At 43.1% G+C, this 21,940-nt stretch overlaps 1 protein-coding gene across 1 annotated transcript in view; it reads left to right on the top strand.

The window, feature by feature from the left end:
* The window catches only part of LOC141300769 (NXPE family member 3), a 31,218-nt gene extending 12,712 nt beyond the window's left edge, over positions 1-18,506 (top strand). Inside the window, exons 4-9 of the mRNA XM_073831065.1 lie at positions 7,273-7,632; positions 7,708-8,123; positions 8,213-8,283; positions 8,530-8,733; positions 16,883-17,223; positions 17,481-18,506. Coding sequence (XP_073687166.1) covers positions 7,273-7,632; positions 7,708-8,123; positions 8,213-8,283; positions 8,530-8,733; positions 16,883-17,223; positions 17,481-17,678 — 1,590 coding nt within the window. The 3' untranslated portion in view covers positions 17,679-18,506. The remainder of the gene's footprint in view (positions 1-7,272; positions 7,633-7,707; positions 8,124-8,212; positions 8,284-8,529; positions 8,734-16,882; positions 17,224-17,480) is intronic.
* The last annotated feature ends 3,434 nt before the right edge of the window (positions 18,507-21,940 follow it).

Genomic DNA, 21,940 nt, shown 5'->3' with positions numbered 1-21,940 from the left:
CGAGAAAAGATGTGGTTTTAACCAGAAAAGATCTCGTTTTTACGAGAAAAGATGTTGTTTTAATGAGAAAAGATCTCGTTTTTAGGAGAAAATATCTCGTTATAACGACATAGCTGAGTGGGAGAAAAATAAGTGTGTGGCAGCAATGCGTCACTGTAAAACATGTATGTCATCTTTAATTTTAAATTTTAATGTAAAATTCAGCATATAGAGTCATATTTAAATAAATATGACACTATATGCTGTTAATAAATCAGTACCAACCAAAGGCATCTTTGCTTAGGTGTATTTATGGGTTAATGTTGCCCAGAAGGCAGTAAATGCGTTTATATACCACAATTGCATAACGTAATGTGATTAATGTTTTAAACATAACATTTTTAATACAGAAATGTTAAATGAATTACAGAATAAAATACTTGGAATATAAAAAGATTATCGCCAGTAGGTGGTGGTAAGTCATCATGTTTATGAAGGAGATACCCAACAGATTCGTTCAAAACACCAGATTCATTCTGAAATCAGAATCAAAAGGCTTTCCATTGGGTCATTATAAATCACTCACTCAACCGATGCATTCAAAGAGTCATATTCATTTAGGAATGAAACACCATTCTGTGCGTTATGCTGGAGTCAGTTGCAAAGCGGTTCTCTGTCTTTACTTAACTAAGATGTTTATTTGGCAGAAAAATAAAACACTATTTTATAGTGTCTTTTGTGAGACATCAATTAATACTGAATATTAATGAAATAAAATTATATTGTTTAAAACAAAAGCTATGACTGTTGCTTATTTACACCCAGGGGCGCCGCTCGCAATTTTGGGCCCTATGACAAAATATGACGTTGGGCCCCCCCTACCACACAAAAGCAGATCTCTGGGGGCCCCTAAATGGCTTGGGCCCTTAGAATTGTCCTAACTTTCCCCCCCTTAGCGGCGCCCCTGTTTACACCTAATCAATAGTTGACTGCACTTCACTACAGTGCAAAATGTGCTGTCCAGGGGTGCGTTTCCCGTACAACGACATAACTCGCTGGTTAACCTCCATAGTACGATGCATCGTTGTGGAAACGAACTAGCTAGTCATGAGTGTTTCCCGAACACGGTCGCATCTCCGTCGTTTGAACCACATTAGTTCAACAACTTAGGGCCGTTTTTAATGACGTCACCGAGTAATAACTTCTGCTATTTAACTGATTAGGGTCTCTCAAAAATGCAGCTATATTGAACATGGCACCTAATGACTAATTTACTATTTTTGTTCCCTGTCATTTCGCTTTATTTGATGTTTGATTCATTGCGCGTTCTCTCTTACGTCATACTCCGGGGTTCCCCCAGGCATTTGTGCACATGCGCACTATTCATAAACAACGCTTATAAAGGACGCACAAAAATACATAGAGTAAAACGCATTTATTTTTAGATAAAATTGAGGATATAGATTGTACTGCGTGTTAGCTTGCAAACTGTGACCAAGAACATAATTTATTAAGCCCACATGTGTTACTAAGAAGCAACGATGCTTCTAACCACAGGTCGAGAGCTGTACTTCCAACCAAGTAAGTTTGTGACGCTGTTTACGAATGTTCGTTTGAACTATGGTGTTGGGAAACACCCAATCGTTGAACTATGTTGGTAACGACGGAACTTGCGACCATAGTTGGCTAACGATGCTTTTGGGAAACGCACCCCAGTGCATCACACGCAGTGATCTATATAGTTCTCCATGGTCGCGTGGCTTTGCAACACAAACTTTGATGTCAGCTCAGTAAAACAGGCAATGTGCCAAAGATGGGGGTAGCGGGTAAATAAATTAATATATTTAGGCTATGAGAAATTAATAATATTTGATAGTCTGGTTGTTTGATGAGAAAGTGATAAAATATAGTTGCAATAAACGTGTTAAAAATGCATACAACTGTAGCAGCATGACTGTGTTTTCTGCTGGGCGAAAACTGCGGAAGAAGACTTATGCTGCCTTCATGTGATATGGGAAAGATGATGCTTTCCACTTGTGAAGTGGAAATTACCAGTGTGTCGTGTTCAGGTGCTTTTGTTGTCGTAGTGAAGAGAAACATGGCGGACTCGCAATTTGTCCTCACATGCTACTTTGGTAAAACAGACCAAATAAAATAACATGAGAAAATTGCCTCCTTCAGAACACTGTACCGCACAGCACCCTACTGGAGGCGAGCCATGACGAGCTAGCATCTTCTCTTAAAGGTATTTTTAAAGACAACACTACGTTTAAATAGCGACGTTATTAAAGTCCTTTATGCCCCAGCATTATGGGGCCTACAAACTAACCAACTAAACAGCAGAGAACTTTTAACATCATGCAATGCTTATCATTCAGTATAGTTTCGTTGCTGTCCGCCATGTTGAAAGGTCAAAGTTTATCCCATCTCGGCAACTCGGGTATCATAAAAAATTTCGAGCTTTCCAGTGGAAATTACAACTTGAGTGGGTGTTCATGTGCAATTTAGATGTCGGATTTTGGTATTTACCATAATTACGATAGCACATGAAGGCAGCATTAATGACTGCACGGTTTAATGTTTGGTTGACCAATCAGCGTAAAGGGGCGTTTTATTCCCGCCCACATGCAGAGATCAGAAATTCAAGTCGTTTATTTTCTAGCCCTGAACGTAAAATCAGAAAATCAAGGATAATAATTTTTTTTTTCACTTTTTTTTCTGTTCGCATTTTTCTGTTTTTAATTAAATTAAAAAGAATGATCAGAAGATACCCTGATTATGAGGTTAATGGTCTTTAAAGGTGCAATGTGTAATATTTAAGATGATCTCTAGACAGAAATGCAATATAGTATACATAACTATGTTTTCAGGGGTGTATAAAGACCTTACTTAATGAACCATTATGTTTTTATTACCTTAGAATTATCAGTTTATATCTACATACACTGCGGGTCCCCTCACATGGAAGTCGCCGTATTGTTTCTACAGTAGCCCTAAACGGACAAACTGCTCTACAGATTGCGTTTCATCACTGTTGTTCTAGCGGAAAAACACGATGAACAAGTAACTGTAATATTCAAAATAACATGTTTTATTGAATTATTAAGTAAATATAATTCCTTAATTTACGTTTTAAAAGAAACCTCATTACTCTTTGCTTTCTAAAACAACAAAATCTTAATCCCGTGTGGGCCATCGTAGCTTCTGTAAAGGGAGGGGTGAGCGGTGGACGGGAGCCGTTGGTTGCAATTCACAACATCACCGCTAGATGCCGCAAAAATCTACACTGCACCTTTAATAAATTAACATAGAGGTAATTCCAAACAGGGAAGGATGGTGACACATATACACATAGACTTTTAGGTTCAGACCTGCCAAACTCACACTAACCAAACAAGAACTTAAGTTCCAAGCACAGACCAAATTAGGATATTTACAACACAGACCAAATTAGGTTAATTATAAGATACACCTGAACAGAATGAGGAAATCAAATTGATAACAATGAAAACAAGCAGACTGACAGAACCCGTAAAAAACAAAGTCCAGATTAACAGAGCTGTGACAGATCACCCCCCACCTGGAAGTGCCACAGAGAAAGAAGGGTCAGGAGACAGCGGAGGGATGGCAAAAAGTGATGGCGAAGGGCTGGTACAGACAGGCAGGAGGATGGTCTGGAGGTGACCGGATGACAGAGAGAAGAACTACCAGAATGGTGTTCAGAATGGTGATGATGGATGGAAGAACCAGGGAGGAACAGACAAGGTGGAACAGGCAGAGGGAGGAGCCAGGAGCAGGAGGAGATGGGAGTCGTTGGAGGGAGGAGCCATTGTGGAGAAAGGGCTGACGACTACAGGAGCCAACTGACGGAGGTGGAGCCAGTGGTAAAGGAGCCCAGGGTGGAGGCGGAGAGCTGCAGAGCCAGGGTGACAGAGAGAATCTTGAGGACCAAGATGGAGCAGATGGCTCAGGTGGTTGAGGCGGCTTCTGGGTTCTATAAGGGAGCAGTGGAGCCGGAATGACAAAGGACAAAGATAGAGCCAGTGAAAGGGAGGAGCCCATCAAAGCCAGAGGGACGAGGTGAAGCCTGAGGAGAGTAGTCACGAGATATAAGCAAGTCGATGGCCGACCAAGGCGGAACCGGTGGGTCAAGGGAGCCCAGCTGAGCTGGTGGACTGACAGGCCATGGTGGAGACGAGGGAGCTGTGAGCCATGGTGGAGCCGATGGGCCGACAGGAACAGAGGTCTCAGAGGTTGAAGGCGGAGACCGGGGATCCTCCGACCACAGCAGAGCTGGAGATTTACATACCCGAAGCAAATATGCTGAACTGAGGGACTGGCAGGATGCAATGGCAGCGGGGCAGAAGATGGTAGACTGCTCATGAGAGGAGGTGAGAGAGGGAGGCTGGGTAGGAGTTCATGATGGTCGGAGGTTTCAAGGATGGTGTATGCTCCCCACACACACCAAATCAAGACTCCCAGCACAGGGAGTGCAGTGGACAGGGGAACAACATCCATGGTTGTGACTGGACAGACAGGTAATTCAAGATAAGCTGACAGTTCAGGACAAGCAGGGAGTTTAAAAATGGCCTCCTTGGCCGTAACAGGACAGACAAACAGTTCAGATGATGACGGAGGACTGGAATATATCCAAGTCTTTTGGTCTATTACAGGGGTGCTCCTGGAGGTCTACCTACCTGCAGACTGTAGTTCCAGCCCTGCTCCAACACAGCTGTCTGTAATTAGCAAGTGCTAGATGAATTAGCTTGTTCAGGTGTGTTTGATCAGGGTTGGAGCTAAACTTTGTAGGATGGTAGATCTCCAGGAACAGGGTTTTAAGTCCCCTGAGTCCTGCCTTAGCTTACCCTCAGTGGCGGTGCAGTGGGCGGGGCTTTTATCCATGCCTTTGCTTCTCATCCATCGTTGTGTGCATTGTTGCCAGCTCTTGCACCTGGCCAGATGTTCGATGAGGCTCTGCGGTGGACTCAGGCTGATGGTCCAAACGGTGGGGTGGTGTTTAGCTGGGCTCTCGGTCTGGGCTGGTGTCCCTGTCCACTGGTCCGACGGTCATAAATGAACTGCATGAAAACAGCATCCACAAAGCTCCCTTGAGGACCCTCCCCAAACAACTGAGTATGTGGGGCTCTGTTGAGGCTGGTGTGTAAGAACGTGCTCAGGCAGTTGTCTGGAAAGGTGGTCTTATGTGCGAGACTAAGGAAGGGTTCCAAATGTCCCTTGAGGGAGTGCTTCCCCTGCGAAGTGGTCCATTAAACTGGAAACAAAAAACTGACATTGTATAGTCTTGTGTCAGTCAGGTCTTCTGTCATTGTACTGTGTTAATAAACACACATGAAAACGAAGATGAAGGTTAACAGAGGGGGCAGCCGTTGCCTAATGGTTAGAGACTTGTAGCCCGAAGGTACAGCGCTTTCTCCACCCTCAATACCACAACTGAGGTGAGTCCCTTGAGCAAGGCACCGAACCACCAACTGCTCCCCGGGCGCCACAGCAATAGTAATATGGCTGCCCAGTGCTCCGGGTGTGTGTTCACGGTGTGTGTATGTCACATAAAGGTAATTCCAAACAGGGAAGGATGGTGACACACATAGACGTTTACATTCAGAACTGACAGACTCACACTGAACAAACAGGAACTTACACAGACCAAATAAGAATAATCATGAGACACACCTGAACAGAATGATGCAATCAAATCAATAATCATGACAACAAACAAACTGACAGGAAATTAAAACAGAAAGTTCAAAATAACATAACTAAGGTCAAGGGCAAGTGTGTTGGAGCTGGACTAAACAATAAATGACAGCCATCCAGGAAAGGAATTGAACACCCCTGAACAAAAGTGATGGATAATAACTGATGCCCTTTTTTCAAAGACTAAAAAGTGTGAAATAACCTGAAATACTGAGATTGAAATTAAAACTTAAAAATTAAAAGATTTCTTACTTAGTATTTTTGTTTAATTTTCCATTACAAATATCTAAATATTCTTAAATGAAGATATTTTTACTGGAGTAGCAAAAAGACTTAAGATATTAAGTGTTGTTATCTGAAATATGTATCAAAATCATTTTAAAACAAGAACAAATATCTATCAATGGGGTAAGAAAAATAATTTTGTTTTCCCTTTGAATTATTTTTCTTACCCCATTAACAGATATTTTTTCTTAACTTCTTATGCAAAAACATGGTGGGTGCTTTGACATATTTAGAGTGGTTGAATGTGGCATCTACATTTGACCTAATCTAAGGACCTGAAATAGTGTGTGTGTGTGTGTGTGTGTGTGTGTGTGTGTGTGTGTGTGTGTGTGTGTGTGTGTGTGTGTGTGTGTGTGTGTGTGTGTGTGTGTGTGTGTGTGTGTGTGTGTGTGTGTGTACACTACTAATCAAAAGTTTTTGAACAGTTTTTTTAAGTCTTTTCTGCTCACCAAGTCTGCATTTATTTGATCCATAATACAGCAGAAACAATACAATTTTGAAATATGTTTACTATTTAAAATAACTGTTTTCTATTTTCAATATATTTTAAAATGTAATATATTCCTGTGATTTCAAAGCTGAATTTTTAGCATTATTACTCCAGTCACATGATCCTTCAGAAATCATTCTATTTTGATTTGCTGTTCAAAAACATTTATTATTATTATTATTATTATTATTATTAGTATTATTATTATTATTATTATTATTATTATTATTAGTATTAGTATTATTATTCTGTTAACAACATGAGCAGACTTTTTTCCAGTTTCTCTGATGAATAGAAAGAACAGCATTTATCTGAAATAGAAATCTTTTGTGACATTATAAATGTCTTTATCATCACGTTTGATAAATTTAAATCATCCTTATATAAAATAAAATATAAGTATTAATTTACTTCCAATAAATCTTAATATATATATATATATATATATATATATATATATATATATATATATATATATATACATATATATATATACTGACTCCAAGCTTTTGACTGGTATAGTGTATTATGTTACAAAAGCTTTTGATTTCAGATAAATGCTTTGGATCTTTCTATTCATCAGAGAATCCTGAAAAAATGTAACTGTTTTGAACAGCAAATCAGCATATTAGAGTGATTTATGAAGGATCATGTGACACTGAAGACTGAAGTAATGATGCTAAAAATTTAGCTTCGATTACAGGAATAAATTACTTCTATAAATTATTTTACAGGCTTGGTGAGCAGAAGAGACCTCTACTGTATATATATGTGGTGTGATTTATATCATAATCCTTTTTCAGATTTTATGGCGACTGAATTGTTTACAAATAAGAGGACTTCATCCACTCCGTGACCCTAAACCAGTTCCTCGAAATAATAGTACTTCCTCAACAATATCAGTGTTTGACATGGGAATCAGTGATGAGGAGTGGGAAAGAATACAAAAGGCTCTTGAATGGCCTGGTCCAGATAAAGAAATCACTCAGCTGAACCTGAGCACAAGTCCAGTCCACTCAACATTCTCTATTGTGGGACTGAAAGAGAGTTACAAAGTGGGAGAAAATATTTCCGTTATTATCACGGCCAGAGACCACAACAACAACCTGAAAACATATGGAGGAGATTTTTTCAAAGCAAAGCTTTTCAATTCAGAACTAAAGGTATGTTTGAGTACATATGGGTAATTTATAATAATTTTTGCAAATTACACTTAAACTTCTTCATTCTTTTTGAAGGCAAATGTGTACGGGGAGGTTGTGGATCATCGTAATGGGACTTATTCGGTTAAACTTCTTCTGCCCTGGGAAGGTCAGGCACAAGTTTTTGTACGTCTTGAGCACTCCAGTGAGGTTGTGCATCTTCTTAAAAAATACAGAGATTCCTCATTCCCTCGCAGCCACTATATTGGCCACTTCGAAGGGCTAGGTCCAGGTGAAAAAAGAATCAGAGAAGCAGTACAATGTAATATTAAGTGGGGTGTAGAAGGAAGCTGGAGGAGAGGCAACTCCTGCTGTGAATACAAGGATAAAAAAACAGCAATGGTGTGGCAGTGTGAGAAACCGAAGATACTTCCCTGTGACAAACTGGTTTATCACTCAAAAGGGAGTTTGGAAAACCCACTAAATCTTTTTGAGAAGCAGTTTTTTGCAAAGTAAGTAGTAAAGGAGACAAAGTAAATTACAGAATAACTGTAGAAAATGTGTATATATATATATATTTTTTTTTTCTCTCTCTCCACAGGCCATTAACGAATGTTCCTATTACTGGAGACGCACAAATCATCAATGTTCTTCCCAACCCTACAGGCATTGGTATGTTTGCGCATACAATCTGTTTTCATTTTGACAATTTAATTTACTATTTAGAAAGGAATAAATGTAAGTAAAAAGGATGTCTTGATTTCTCTTGTATTTGTTTTAATTCTGTTGGTAATTCTTTCCAAACAGAAAACGATCAAAACATACAGATATCATCTAAAATTAAATTTAGTTACAAGAGAATGAATAGAATTCACAATTACTGCGCAGTCTTTTCAGGTAATTGTTTCTTTTCTTTAGGCACAATGGAGAGATGCAGATCTGGCTTGAAAACACCTGTTCCTGCTGGGTTCTATTTCAAAGATGTTTGGAAGTCTTTTGTATGCAACACTCAGCAGTTCAGTTCTGCCCAAATGGGAAATTGTCTTAAAAGAAAAATTGTCTACATGATGGGAGACTCCACCACGAGGCAGTGGTTTGAGTTTTTTGAAAAAAAGGTGCCAGGCAAGTTATCCAATGACATAAATGGCTGTGATTTTGGGGTAGGGGACTTCTTTCTGTCTTATGTAAGACTTGATGATATAATAAGAAATTAACAATGATATAGAGATAAAAGAGATGAAAGTATTTGGACACTTAATCCAAAGTTTATTGCTTAAAGTGATAGTTCACCAAAAAAATGAGTATTCATGTTTATCTGCTTTCCCCCAGGGCATCCAAGATGTAGGTGACTTTGTTTCTTCAGAGGAACACAAATTATATGACTGTCAGTCATATAATGGCTGTCAATGGTTACCAAATCTTTAAGAGTGTAAAAAACATACACAGACAAAACCAGATTAAAGCCTGCGGCTCATGAGGATACATTGAGGTCTTAAGACACACAACGATCAGTCTGCAAAAAACTGAACAGTATTTATATAATTTTTTACCTCTGATTCACCCAACGTTCTACTGTCCTTAGTGTGATGACCCAGCCGACACGTGGCGGGTCAACGTGATCTACCATAGTAGATGCACACGCGGAATCGATCTGCCGCACGTATATGTCACTCACTGTTTAAATAGTGCATATTGGCCTCTCAAAATGGTAATTACTTGTGCTTATCCTGATTCTAGCAACCGATTACACTGTTCAGTTTTTTGCACAGACCGATTGCTTTGTTTCTCAAGACCACAATGTATCGTCACAAGCCGCAGGGTTTAATTTGGTTTTGTCTGTGTATGTTTTTTTTTACTATTAAAGATTTGGTAACCATGACTGCTATTATACAGGTATGTGCCAAAAAATTTGAATATCGAGGGAAAGTCCATTTATTTAAATAATTTGTTTCAAAAAGTGAAACTTGTATGTTATATTAGTTCACTACACTACAAGTGAAATAGTTCAAGCCTTTATTTGCTTCAATTTTAATGATTGAGTAAAGGCAAAAAAAAAAAAAATCCAGTATTTCACAAAATTAGAATATTCTTCTGAAAGTGTGTTAATGTACTGTATTATGTCCTCAGTACTTTACGTTTAGATGATGATTTTATTTTCAGAATTTGGCACCTGCCCACAAAGCCAAAACTACTAGTACCTGGTTTAATAGCCATGGAATAACTGAACTTGATTGCCCCGCAAACTCGCCTGACTTAAACCCCATTGAAAATCTATGGGGTATTGTCAAAAGGAAGATGAGGGAACAGAGATCCCGAAATGCAGACGAGCTGAAGGCCAAGATCAAAGCAACTTGGGCTACCAAAACACCTCAACTGTGTCAAAGGCTGATCGCCTCCATGCCATGCCGCCTTGATGCTGTAATTAGTGCAAAAGGAGGCCCAGCAAAGTACTGAGGACATAATACAGTACATTAACACACTTTTCAGAAGGCCAACATGTGTTTAAGATCCTTTTTTTATTGGTCACATGAAATATTCTAATTTTGTAAAATACTGGATTTTTTTTGTGTCTTTAATCCATAATCATTCAAATTTAAACAAATAAAGGCTTGACATATTTTAACTTTGTGTGTAGTGAACTAATATAACATATAAGTTTCACTTTTTGAAACAAATTATTGAAATAAATGGACTTTCCCTCGATATTCTAATTTTTTGGCACATACCTGTATGAATGACAGATGGCAACGGTTTGAGTTAAAAATCTTTGTTTGTGTTCTACTGAAAAAACGTCTCGGGTTACTATTGTAACCTTAGTTCCCTGAGGGAACGAGGCGCCGCGTCATGGAACGCTATGGGGAACGCCATTGGTGGGCCGCACTCTGAATCATGTCTACAACCAATGAACGACGGGGGTGATGTCACAGGCGCGGTGACATCACCGACCAGGAAGTATAAAGCACGTGCGTTTGAAGCCGGCGGCAGCTCTTTAGGAATGAAGCGAGCGCCGCAGGGGCGGGAATTATGGTCCGAGACGTGGCGTCTCGTTCCCTCAGGGAACTAAGGTTACAATAGTAACCCGAGACGTTCCCTTCCGGGAACTCGAGCCGCGTCATGGAACGCTATGGGGAACGAGACTACCAACGCCCCCATAATTTCCGAGCCCTGCGAGTGTCTGCTCAACCAGGGTGGAAAGAGAGAGCCCTTGTCTAGCATTACGCGGACAAGAGGGCCCTGTGGTCCTCGGCCCTCGGGCACACGAGGAATGCTAGTCTTCCTCTGTCTGGTCGCCAGCCAGAACGAGAGGTACTCCGCAGCCCTCAGGCACACGCAGAGTCTTAGTCCTTTGTCTGGGAGTTAGCCAGAACAAGAGGGACCGAATGACCACTGTCTAGCACTTGGCGGACAGGTGGTGTGGGAAGTCCTTGGTCCGCAGACCCACGAGGACAGTGAACTCGACCTCAGGAGGCTCCTCGGCCCTCGGGCACACGAGGAGAGGGTGATCCTTTGTCTGGGGGTTCAGCCAGAACAAGAGGGATCCAAGGCTCGGCCTGGAGCTCCGCCAGGACGCGAGGGAATAAGCCATTGTCTAGCATTACGCGGACAAGAGGGCACTGCAATCCCCGGCCCTCGGGCTCACGGGGAAGACAGTAGGGGCCTCTGCCTGGTAGCCAGCCAGTGCATGAGGCACTCCTCGGCCTTATTGTAAGGCAGACGAGGAGTCTTAGTCCTTGGTCTGGGAAAGGCCAGAAACCAGAGGGACCGAAATACACTCGGTCTGGTAGCATCCTGCGCCAGAACACGAGGAGAATAGAGCCTTTGTCTAGCATTCCGCGGACAAGAGGGCTGTACAGTTCTCGGCCCTCGGGCACACGAGAACCGTGACCTCTGCCTGGTTCGCCAGCCAGTGCGAGAGGTACTCCTCGGCCCTCGGGCTCACGAGGAGTCTTAGTCCTTTTTCTGGGGGTTCTGCCAGGACAAGAGGGACTGAAAGAGCTTTTGTCTAGTTTTCCACGGACAGAAGGTTAAGGGTGCAGATCTCTTTTTGTGGCGAAAAGTGACTTCTTCTTCTTTCCGCAGAAAAAATGCGCCTTGAGAAGTCTCCTCCTGGCTAGGGAGGTGGCTGACCCTCTAGGCCTAGCGCACTAGGCCGAGAGTACAGCTGAGCCTGGAGCGGCTCTGAGGTCGAGTTCGTAGTACCTAACGAATGTTAGGGGCGAGGACCAACCCGCAGCATTGCAGATGTCCTGTATTGGGACACCTGCTGTCAGAGCCCTCGAGGCCGACAGACCTCGAGTGGAGTGAGCCTTAAGTCCCAGTGGAGATGGGAGACCAGAGGACTCGTAAGCAGTAGCTATGGCATCGATGATCCATCTACTAATAGTAGGCTTTGAGGCCGGGCCCCCTCTCTTTGGGGGGCCGTAACAGACAAACAATTGCTCTGTTCTACGCCACGTGGCAGCTCTGTGGACGTATGCATCTAAGGCTCTGACTGGGCACATGCAGTTTAGCTTCCTGTGGTTCCGCTCCGCGAACGGAGGAGGATAGAACGCCTGCAGCGTTATGGGCTGCGGTGCTAGGGAGGGGACCTTCGGGACGTACCCGACCCTGGGATAAAGAAAGGCCTTGGCCATCCCTGGGGCAAACTCTAAATGAGACGGGGCCACTGAAAGGGCCTGCAGGTCCCCAACTCTCTTGAGAGAGGTGAGTGCTAGTAGGAGCGCTGTCTTAATTGTGAGAACGCGATCCGTAGACTCCTCTATGGGCTCGAATGGAGGCTTGCATAGAGCTTCTAGTACCACAGCCAGGTCCCACGTGGGGACCCTTGGTGTCACTCGAGGCCTCAGCCTGAGTGCACCGCGGAGGAACCGTATGACCAAGGGCTCTCTACCTACTGAGAGGCCACCTAAAGGGGCGTGGTAGGCACTTATGGCCTTCAGGGTGGAGTGAGCTAGACCTGCGGAGAGGCGAGACTGTAAGAACTCCAGAACTGTACCAACCGGGCAGTTGACTGGGTCTAGGTGGCGCTCGTGGCACCATCTCGCGAATAAGTTCCACTTAAGGCCATACAGTTTCCTCGTAGAGGGAGCTCTGGATTGGAGAAGGGTCTCAACAACCTCGGTTGAGAGACCCGCTCCTATGAGTTGTGCCCCCTCAGGGGCCACACCCATAACCTCCAACTCTCTGGGTGGGGGTGGCATATTGCGCCCCCAGCATGAGACAGGAGGTCCCTCCTGACGGGAATCTCCCACGGAGAGCCGTCTAGGAGAGATACCAGGTCCGAGAACCACACTCGGGACGGCCAGTACGGGGCTACGAGTAGCAGCCGCACTTGAAACCGACGGACCCATTCCAGAACTCCCGGGAGCAGAACGATCGGGGGAAAGGCGTACAGACGCAGCCTCGGCCACGTCTGTGCCATGGCATCCAGCCCCAATGGAGCTGGAGGAACTAGAGAGTACCAGAGGGGACATTGCGATGTCTCTCGAGTCGCGAAAAGGTCCACCTGTGCCTGGCCAAACACTCTCCAGATCTGCTTCACCACGTCTGGGTGAAGCATCCATTCCCCGGGCCTCGGCCCCTGCCTCGACAGGACGTCTGCCCCCACATTCAGATGTCCAGGAATATGGACTGCTCTCAGGGAGAGGAATTTCTCTTGCAACCAAAGGAGTATCCGGTATGCCAGCTTGTATAAGGGGCGTGAGCGGAGTCCTCCCTGGTGGTTTATATAGTAAACCACCGCGGTACTGTCTGTGCGGACCAGCACATGACGGTTTCTTAGGTCTGGGAGAAATCTCTTTAGAGCCAGGAATACGGCCAGCATCTCTTAGCGGTTTATGTGCCACGAGAGATGGTGAACGCTCCATAGGCCTTGGGCTGAGCGGCCACTCATGACCGCCCCCCAACCGGTAAGGGGAGGCGTCTGTCGCTAGCGTGATGCGGCGACCAGGAGCTCCCAGAACCGGTCCCTGAGAGAGGAACCAGGGTTTCCTCCACATAGCCAAGGCACGTAGGCAGCGCCGCGTGACCTTGATCTTGCGGAGCGGGTTTCCCCTCGGGGAGAACCCCCTGGTTCTGAGCCACCACTGTAGTGGTCTCATGTGCAGCAGTCCAAAAGGTATCACGTTGGAAGCGGCCGCCATAAGACCTAACAGTACTTGGAACTGTTTGACAGTGAGTGACTGGCCTAGCTTTACTGCGTTTACCGCAGTCAGTATGGAGTCGATCCGGGCAGGAGACATACGTGCCTGCATGGAGATCGAGTCCCACACTACGCCTAAGTAAGTGGTCCTCTGTAGTGGAGAAAGTACACTTTTCTTGGCGTTGAGTCTCAACCCCAACTCTTTCATGTGAGCGAGAACAGCACCTCGATGCTGAACCGCTAACTGCTCCGAGCTGGCTAGGATAAGCCAGTCGTCTATATAGTTGAGTATGCGGATGCCCTGGAATCGCAGTGGAGCCAGCGCAGCATCCACACACTTCGTGAAAGTTCGGGGTGAGAGAGCTAGGCCGAAAGGAAGCACTCTGTATTGGTAAGCTTTGCCCCTGAAAGCGAACCTGAGATACTTCCTGTGCTGAAGAAGGATGGAGACGTGAAAGTAAGCGTCTTTTAGATCTATCGTGACAAACCAGTCCTCGGACCTGATTTGTGACACGACCTGTCTGACTGTAAGCATTTTGAATTTCAGTTTCTTGACAGAGCGATTTAGAAGCCTGAGATCTAAGATGGGCCGAAGCCCCCCATCCTTCTTCGGAACAATGAAGTACCGGCCGTAGAACCCGGATTCCCTGTCTTGAGGAGGGACCACCTCGATGGCCTCCTTCCTCAGAAGAGTTTCTACTTCCTGTTCCATTACCAGACCCTGCTCGGGGCTTACTAGAGTTGGAAATACCCCGCTGAACGGTGGCGGCGTGGCGCCGAACTGAATAGCATAACCTTTCTCTACAGTACGCAGGACCCAATTTGAAACTTTTGGTAGTAGCTTCCACGCTGCCAGAAAGTTTACTAAGGGTACCAGCCTCTCAAGACTGGTGTCTGGATTTACTCGAGGAACTAACTCGGATACCTGTAACAGCGAACTGGCAGGAAGCTCCTGAACTAGCTCCTCGGAAGACCCCCGCGGGGGCTGCGAACTCTCCAGGGCCGCTACGTTTCCGGGCGGGACAGCTAGAGGATGTTCGCGGGAGATCGCCGCGCCCTGTAACACTGGCAGGGTTAGCTGACAAATCTCCTGAGGGCCCCGAGGGGGTTTGAAACCCGCACCTGAAGGTACGGTGCAAACCCCCTCGAGAGCGGCTGCCCTCAACGGCCCTGAGCCACAACCGTCAGGGCTGTTTAGCCGAGGACCTCTTCGATTGGAGGACGACCCTCAGGTCGGGCCTCGTCTTCTTAGAGGCCCCCGACTTAGAGCGTTGCTTTCCGGGTCCCCTAGGCTGGGCCGGGGGAGTACGGGCGGCAACGCTCTGCTTTTGTGCCTCACGGTGGGAGCTCGTACATGGCTGAGGCTGCTTCTTAGATGCAGCAGCCTCAGAGGAGAACACGCGGCGAGGAAGAAAAGTTCTGAACGCCGCCGCCTGCTTGCGGGCCTCCTGGTGCCTGGCTACCACGGTATCAACCGAGTCACCAAAGAGGCCAGATGGTTGCAGGGGTCGTCCAGAAGCGTGACCCTGTCCTTTTCTTTAACATCGGACAGGGTCAGCCAGAGATGCCTCTCCGCGGCCACCAGGGCTGCCATAGACCGCCCTACAGCACGGGCGGCCTCCTTGGTGGCGCGGAGAGCGAGATCTGCAGTCTTTTGCATCTCTGTTACACTAACTTCCTCGCCGCTGCTGAACTCCTTCAGCAGGTCAGCCTGATAGGCTTGCAGGATGCCCATGGTGTGAAGGCAAGCCCCTGCTTGACCTGCTGCCGTGTATGCCTTGCCCACCAGGCCAGATGTGACTTTAAGGGGCCTGGTGGGCAAGGACGGAGCCTTCAAGGACGATGCCGAACCGGGGGACAGATAGCCCGCAAGCGTCTGTTCGACCCGTGGCATCGTCCTATAGCCACTCTCCTCCGCCCCCCCCCCCCCCCACACACATTTCCATAGTTTTCAGCGGGGGAGAAAAGACGGGAGGAGTATGGCTTCTCCCACGATCTCGATAGTTCTTGGTGGAGATCGGGGAAGAAGGGAAGGCTCCGTTTGGGAGGTGCTGACTTTGTCCGCAGGAAGCGATCATCTAATCGGCTTCGCTGCGGCTCATAGGTTTTACTTTGATCTGCGGGCCAAGAGATGTTCAGCTTGGCAACCGTGTTTGTCAGCACCTCTACGAGCTCCTCGTAGTGAGGCGAGCGTGGTGGCGGTTGTGGCTCCTCTATTTCGACGTCAACCTCCTCAGAGGAAGACAAGAGGAACTCGGGGACCTCCTCCCGGGGGGAAGAAGCGCGGGCTTCCGCATCCAGGAGGAGGTCGCTCGATCCGCTGAGTGAGGGCGGAGATAGGGGATCACCCGTCTCCATACCCTCCAGCAGATCGAGCTGCGAGCCCCACGAGTGCAGCCGCCGCTCCGCCTCGACGGAAGCAGGGCCAGACCCACGGGGCACGCTGGTGAAAGCCCCCTCCTCAAAGAGGGCTTTCCGGGAACGAAGCACGCGCACCGGCAAACGGTCACAGTGCTCACAGCCAGCCTTTTCGAGGGCTGACTGAGCGTGCTCCGCTCCCAAGCAGACCACGCATAAGCTGTGTGTATCCCCACCAACAATAAAGCGTTGGCAGGGAGGGACACACTGCTTATGCGGGTGCTTCACCGCCACCAAACTCTCTTTTCTAAATGGTTTAGATGCCATTTACTCAAAAGAACGTGTACCAAACTGGGCACAAAAACAGCAAATGGCATTAACAGACAGACACAGAGCGCTCTCGCTGAATGACAAAAGCTGCCGCCGGCTTCAAACGCACGTGCTTTATACTTCCTGGTCGGTGACGTCACCGCGCCTGTGACGTCACCCCCGTCGTTCATTGGTTGTAGACATGATTCAGAGTGCGGCCCGCCAATGGCGTTCCCCATAGCGTTCCATGACGCGGCTCGAGTTTCCGGAAGGGAACAAAGTCACCTACATCTTGGATGCCCTGGGGGTAAGCAGATAAACATCAAATTTTCATTTTTTGGGTGAACTATTCAAGTGGCCATACACTTTTGCTGTATACAATAAAAAGGAACAACTTTGCAAAGCTGTTTAAGAAATTAATTTAGTGATGAGTTTAATTTAGATTTTATTTGTCTTTATTAGGCTTAAGGAGAATGAACCTCTACACTCCTCGTTTGGCTGGACCCCTGATGGCTGTGGAGTTAAAGAATAATATAATTATTCACTGGAGGCCACACAGTGTTCCTTTGCGATTTACTATAATGCCTATGGCCGACCTGCCTTATATCGCAAATGAAATTGATAAAATTGCCGGTGGTCCTCATGTAGTTGTCGTCTTCACTATCATTGCCCACATGGTGTTTCACCCAGTATCATTTTTTGTCCATAAAGTGGCCAGAATCCGCCAGTCTGTTGTTGCGCTGCTGAGCCGTGCACCACAGACCACCATCGTCATCAAGTCTGGAAACACTGCAGGACTAAAGGTACAAAGGATGAACGAATCACTTTTAGACAAACTATTCCTTTTAGATAGAAAGTATAGGTTTATTGTATTTTCCCACCTACATGGTAGGAGAAGTATACCATGACAGACAAATAAATTACAAAAAGGTAATAAGTGCTGGATGATAAGCAGTAAAAACTAAGTTAATGGTTAATGTACTTTGTTTGAACCAATGTAAGTTTTTTTTTTTTTTTTTTTTTTCTTATTCCAGAACTGACACATTTTATGTCGTTACAGGACATTTTTCAAAGCGACTGGTTCGCATTGCAGCTGAACACAGCCATACGGGAGATGTTCAAAGATATCAATGGAGTAATCTACTTCGATGTCTGGCAGATGACTACCTGCCACTATTCAATTGAAAATGTTCACCCAGCACCTGTTGTCATTGCTAATGAAATTAACATGTTTTTATCACATGTCTGTCCTGCCTAATACATTGAGCCACAGTAAAACAATATTTGTTTTACTTTGTCATTTACAATGTACTTACAGTGAGATGATATATGTGACCCTGGACCACAAAACCAGTCATAAGGTTAAATTTTACAAAACTGAGATGTATATATAATACGAAAGCTCAATAAATAAGCTTTCTATTGATGTATGGTTTGTTAGGATAGGACAATATTTGGCCGAGATACATCTATTTGAAAATCAGGAATCTGAGGGTGCAAAAAAATCAAAATCCTGAGAAAATCACCTTTAAAGTTGTCCAAATTAGGTTCTTAACAATGCATATTACTAATCAAAAATTACATTTTGATACATTTACAGTAGGAATTTTACAAAAAATCTTCATGGAACATGATCTTTACTTAATTTCCTAATGATTTTTGGCATAAAAGAAAAATCAATAATTTTGACCCACGCAATGTATTTTTGGCTATTGCTACAAACATACCCCAGCGACTTAAGACTGGTTTTGTGGTCCAGGGTCACATATATGAAATTTAAATTAGCCTTTCAATCAAAGTAGCTCAGAACTTTTTTTAAAATGTGTGAAAACATAAGTTGTTGTGTTAACATGCTAATTTAATGTGTCAATAAAGTGTTTTGTATGTTGTAATAATCTGTACAGTAAATACTTTTTAATTCACCAAAAATATATTTTAATAAGCATACCCCCAAACAGTTTCAGTATTGCAGTACAAATATGACAATGTGTATTAAGTAGATTGCGGTTTTCATTACCGCTGTGACATTGTGTTCAGTTTAATGAACTTATAAGGCAGAGTTTTCTGGGTTTAATGTACTTCTTAATGTCTTCTCCTTTAGCATCATGGGGTCTACTCTGATTTGCATTGTTCACTGCACTTGGCAGGAGAGGTCTTTTCATGCGAGTTGTAAGGGCTGATTAAAGGTGGTGACCATATGGAGGTGCCAAACTCTCATTAAATAAGCAGCTCAGCTCTCACACACGCTCAAAAAGCAGTTTTTCACTATACACTCAAGTTCCAGCATTCATATACTGTAAATTACATATAAACAAATCATTTTTTTCAAGGTACTATGGGCGTCAGCAGATGACTTTTTAAAAAAAAAGAGAAAAAGAGTGGATTGAAAAGCAGTTGCTCTGGTTGATTTATTTGAACATTGAGTGGAGCTGTATGCTAATAGATGATTCCCCAACTCAGCAGTCTGCCATCTAATGCAGTGACTTTGAATGGTAATATAATATATAGATAATGGCTGTATTGTGAAGATGATGTGCTTTTGTGTAGCACAAACAAATATATTTGGTAGTACACTAACCACTTTAGACCTGAAGAGTGTTTACATTAGGACGAGTTTGTTTACAGTACATACAGTTTGTATACAGATGCACCTTTAGTAAATTTGGCAACATAAAGACTTATCCTCTGGTGCTCTTCGTTTCGGAGTCACACTTGTGCTCTTTGCGGTCAGAAGTGACTGGACACCTGTAACGCATCTTGTAATTTTTTCAGTAAAACCATTCGAATTCATTTTTGATTCAAATTGATTCAGCATTTTTATTAGGTGGAATAGTTGAACATACATTTAAACAATCTCAAAGACTATTTCTTATCCAGTTTGGGATAGTTTATCATTCTAAATATGATTTGAAGTGTAATTTTTTTGTATATGCAAGGGAGTGTGTGTCTTTTGCACTCTAGATATGTAATTTTTTTATATATATATATATATATATATATATATTTTTTTTTTTTTTTTTTTTTACATATTCTCAATTTGCTTTGTTACAGTTCATTTGTGCGTGTGTGTGGATGTGTGAGAAAGAGACAGAAAAATTCTCAAAATTTTCTGTATTTTTGTCGATTTCCCATTCATTTCCTGTGGTCGGTCATTTTTGACCAAAAAGTTGTTTTTTTTTTTGTTTTTTTTAATCGTGCCCTCATTTTTTATATATGTTCATATTCCAAATGCCATAAAAGTCACTGAATTTGGTACCGTTCTGATGAAGCTGTGATTTTTTGAAAAATTCAAAATGTTTTTGTCAAAAGTGACCGAATAGTGGTGTGTATATTAATGTTTGTGTGTGTGTGTGTGTGTGTGTGTTTATGAATGAGTGTGTTTTAGAGTGTCACCCCTTCACTGCTTTGTACTTTTTTTCAGCATTGTGGAGGATTTGTAGATTGTACACACAAAAATTCTCTGAATATTTGTATTTTTGTCGATTTCCCATTCATTTCCTATGGTCGGTCATTTTAGACCGAAGAGCACAAGTGTGACTATTTTTTTACGACCTCTTAGCCTGCTTGTATCATGCCCTCAATTTTTTTTTTTTTTTTTGTGTTGACATTCCAAATGGCATAAAAGTCACAGAGTTTCATATCATTCCGATTAAGCTGTGATTTTTAAAAATTCAAAACAGAAAAATTTGACCTAAGAGCACATTGACCTATTAGTTGAGTTCTGGAGGCCTTTGTGACCATAGTGCTGCCACACAAACATCACACAAAATCAGTCTTTATTAGTGTCTAGAAACAAAAATGTTAACAAGCTTCATATGCAGTCTTATTATTGTAACTTGCCATTGCTCCTGCTGCTGGGTCTGTCCTGTAATTATTCTAAAACAGATGGATATGTCATCTTGACAGATGGTGTCTGATATGTCAAAGCTGCCTTATGAAATATCATTAAATAGTTAGTTCTGTTCTTTGAATCTGATTTGTTTGGTGACCGTTCCAAGCAGTCAAACAGCACTGGGACATTTCCCTGTTTGTATCACTCAGCTTGTCCACATCATAGACTATCAGTCTGTGCAATAGTGGTGGGGATTTTTAACTCTATAATTCTGCAATTATGCCAGTAGATGGCGACAAATAACTGTCTCCATGAGTGAATCATTGAATCAATCACTCATCTGATTTGTGCAAAATATTTATTCATTAATTAAATCAATTGACCAACCCATTTTATCGAAGAGACATTGTGAAGAAGAAACACTGGCATTTCATCTGTAGCATTAATATAATTTCATGTCCTTTGCTTTTTATAATAACATACAGTATTACAGCCACATTTGGATTATTAGACAATGCCAAAATGAAGTAAACCTGCAGAGGTTTGTGTTCAAAGGCACTGACATAAAGAAAAAAAAAAGAGTCATATCTTAATGTGCTTACACACATGACCGCTACTGAACATCTGAACATAAACAACAAATCAATTTGACTGATCTTCTTATGTCTGTTCTCCAAAATGTAATCAAATTTATATTACTGCAAACAACTGTGTCTATGCAAAGGCATTTCCTTATCAAGACGCCTGTCACTGTGCAACACCCACATAATGCAAGTTGCCGGGTGTATATATTAATATTCGGTGAAAAATGGTAGCTTATTTAAAATTAGAAAGGAAAGTCACCTAGCATAATGAAGTAAAACAGTTTAGTCATAAGAAATGTACTTAAGTTAAAGTTTAAAATACAATGTATGGGTTCAAGTCTCAGTACCGCCAATAATTATAGGTGGGAGTGAATGTACAGTGCTCTCTTCCACCTTTAATACTCATGATTGTATTCTTTGTTGCCTTTGAATATCCCAGAACCCCATGGCAAATTAGTAGGCACCTTTTACCATGCCTGGTGCAAATTCTAAACATGACGGTGCAACCGACAAGGCTTGACAGTTTTCTCTCTTTAAGGGGAGACACTGCAGGCAAAAACACTGTTTTTTATGCACCTGTCAAGTTTAAGATTTGGGGCTTTTTGGTTTTTCATAAAGTGTTTTTTCAGACTAGTCGAATGAAAACATCCAAAAGACACCATTAAGTGTTTCTTTTATAGCACTTTATCTATTTGTGTCAGTTGATTTTAATTACAATACATATTTTTAAAGGCTGTTTTCTCAAAATGACTTTTTTCTCCAACACTGAGCCATAAACCTTCACTTCAGTAGCACTTACACACACCAAACTTTACATTTTTATTCCTGTCTGTATCCTGAAGGTTTTTACAGAGGAATTTGTTTAAATATAATTTGCATGATTTTATACTTTGCATTTTATATATTTGCAACATTTTATTCCCCCCCAAAAAACTGTAAAAAAATATATTGTTTAATGCCTGTTCCAAGTATTTTCTGAATTATGGAGTGACAAAATGAGATTTGCATATTAAAATCTAACATTTTAGAAAAGTTGTAATACAAAAATGTTAGAAATTATCAATGTAATCAATCAACTGAGTAAGTAAGGTGATAACTATTTTT

Source organism: Garra rufa, chromosome 24 (assembly GCF_049309525.1).
Source record: "Garra rufa chromosome 24, GarRuf1.0, whole genome shotgun sequence".
In the NCBI taxonomy this organism is placed as follows: domain Eukaryota; kingdom Metazoa; phylum Chordata; class Actinopteri; order Cypriniformes; family Cyprinidae; genus Garra; species Garra rufa.
Note: the sequence above shows the minus strand (reverse complement) of the source record. Positions and strands in the feature narration are given on the sequence as shown.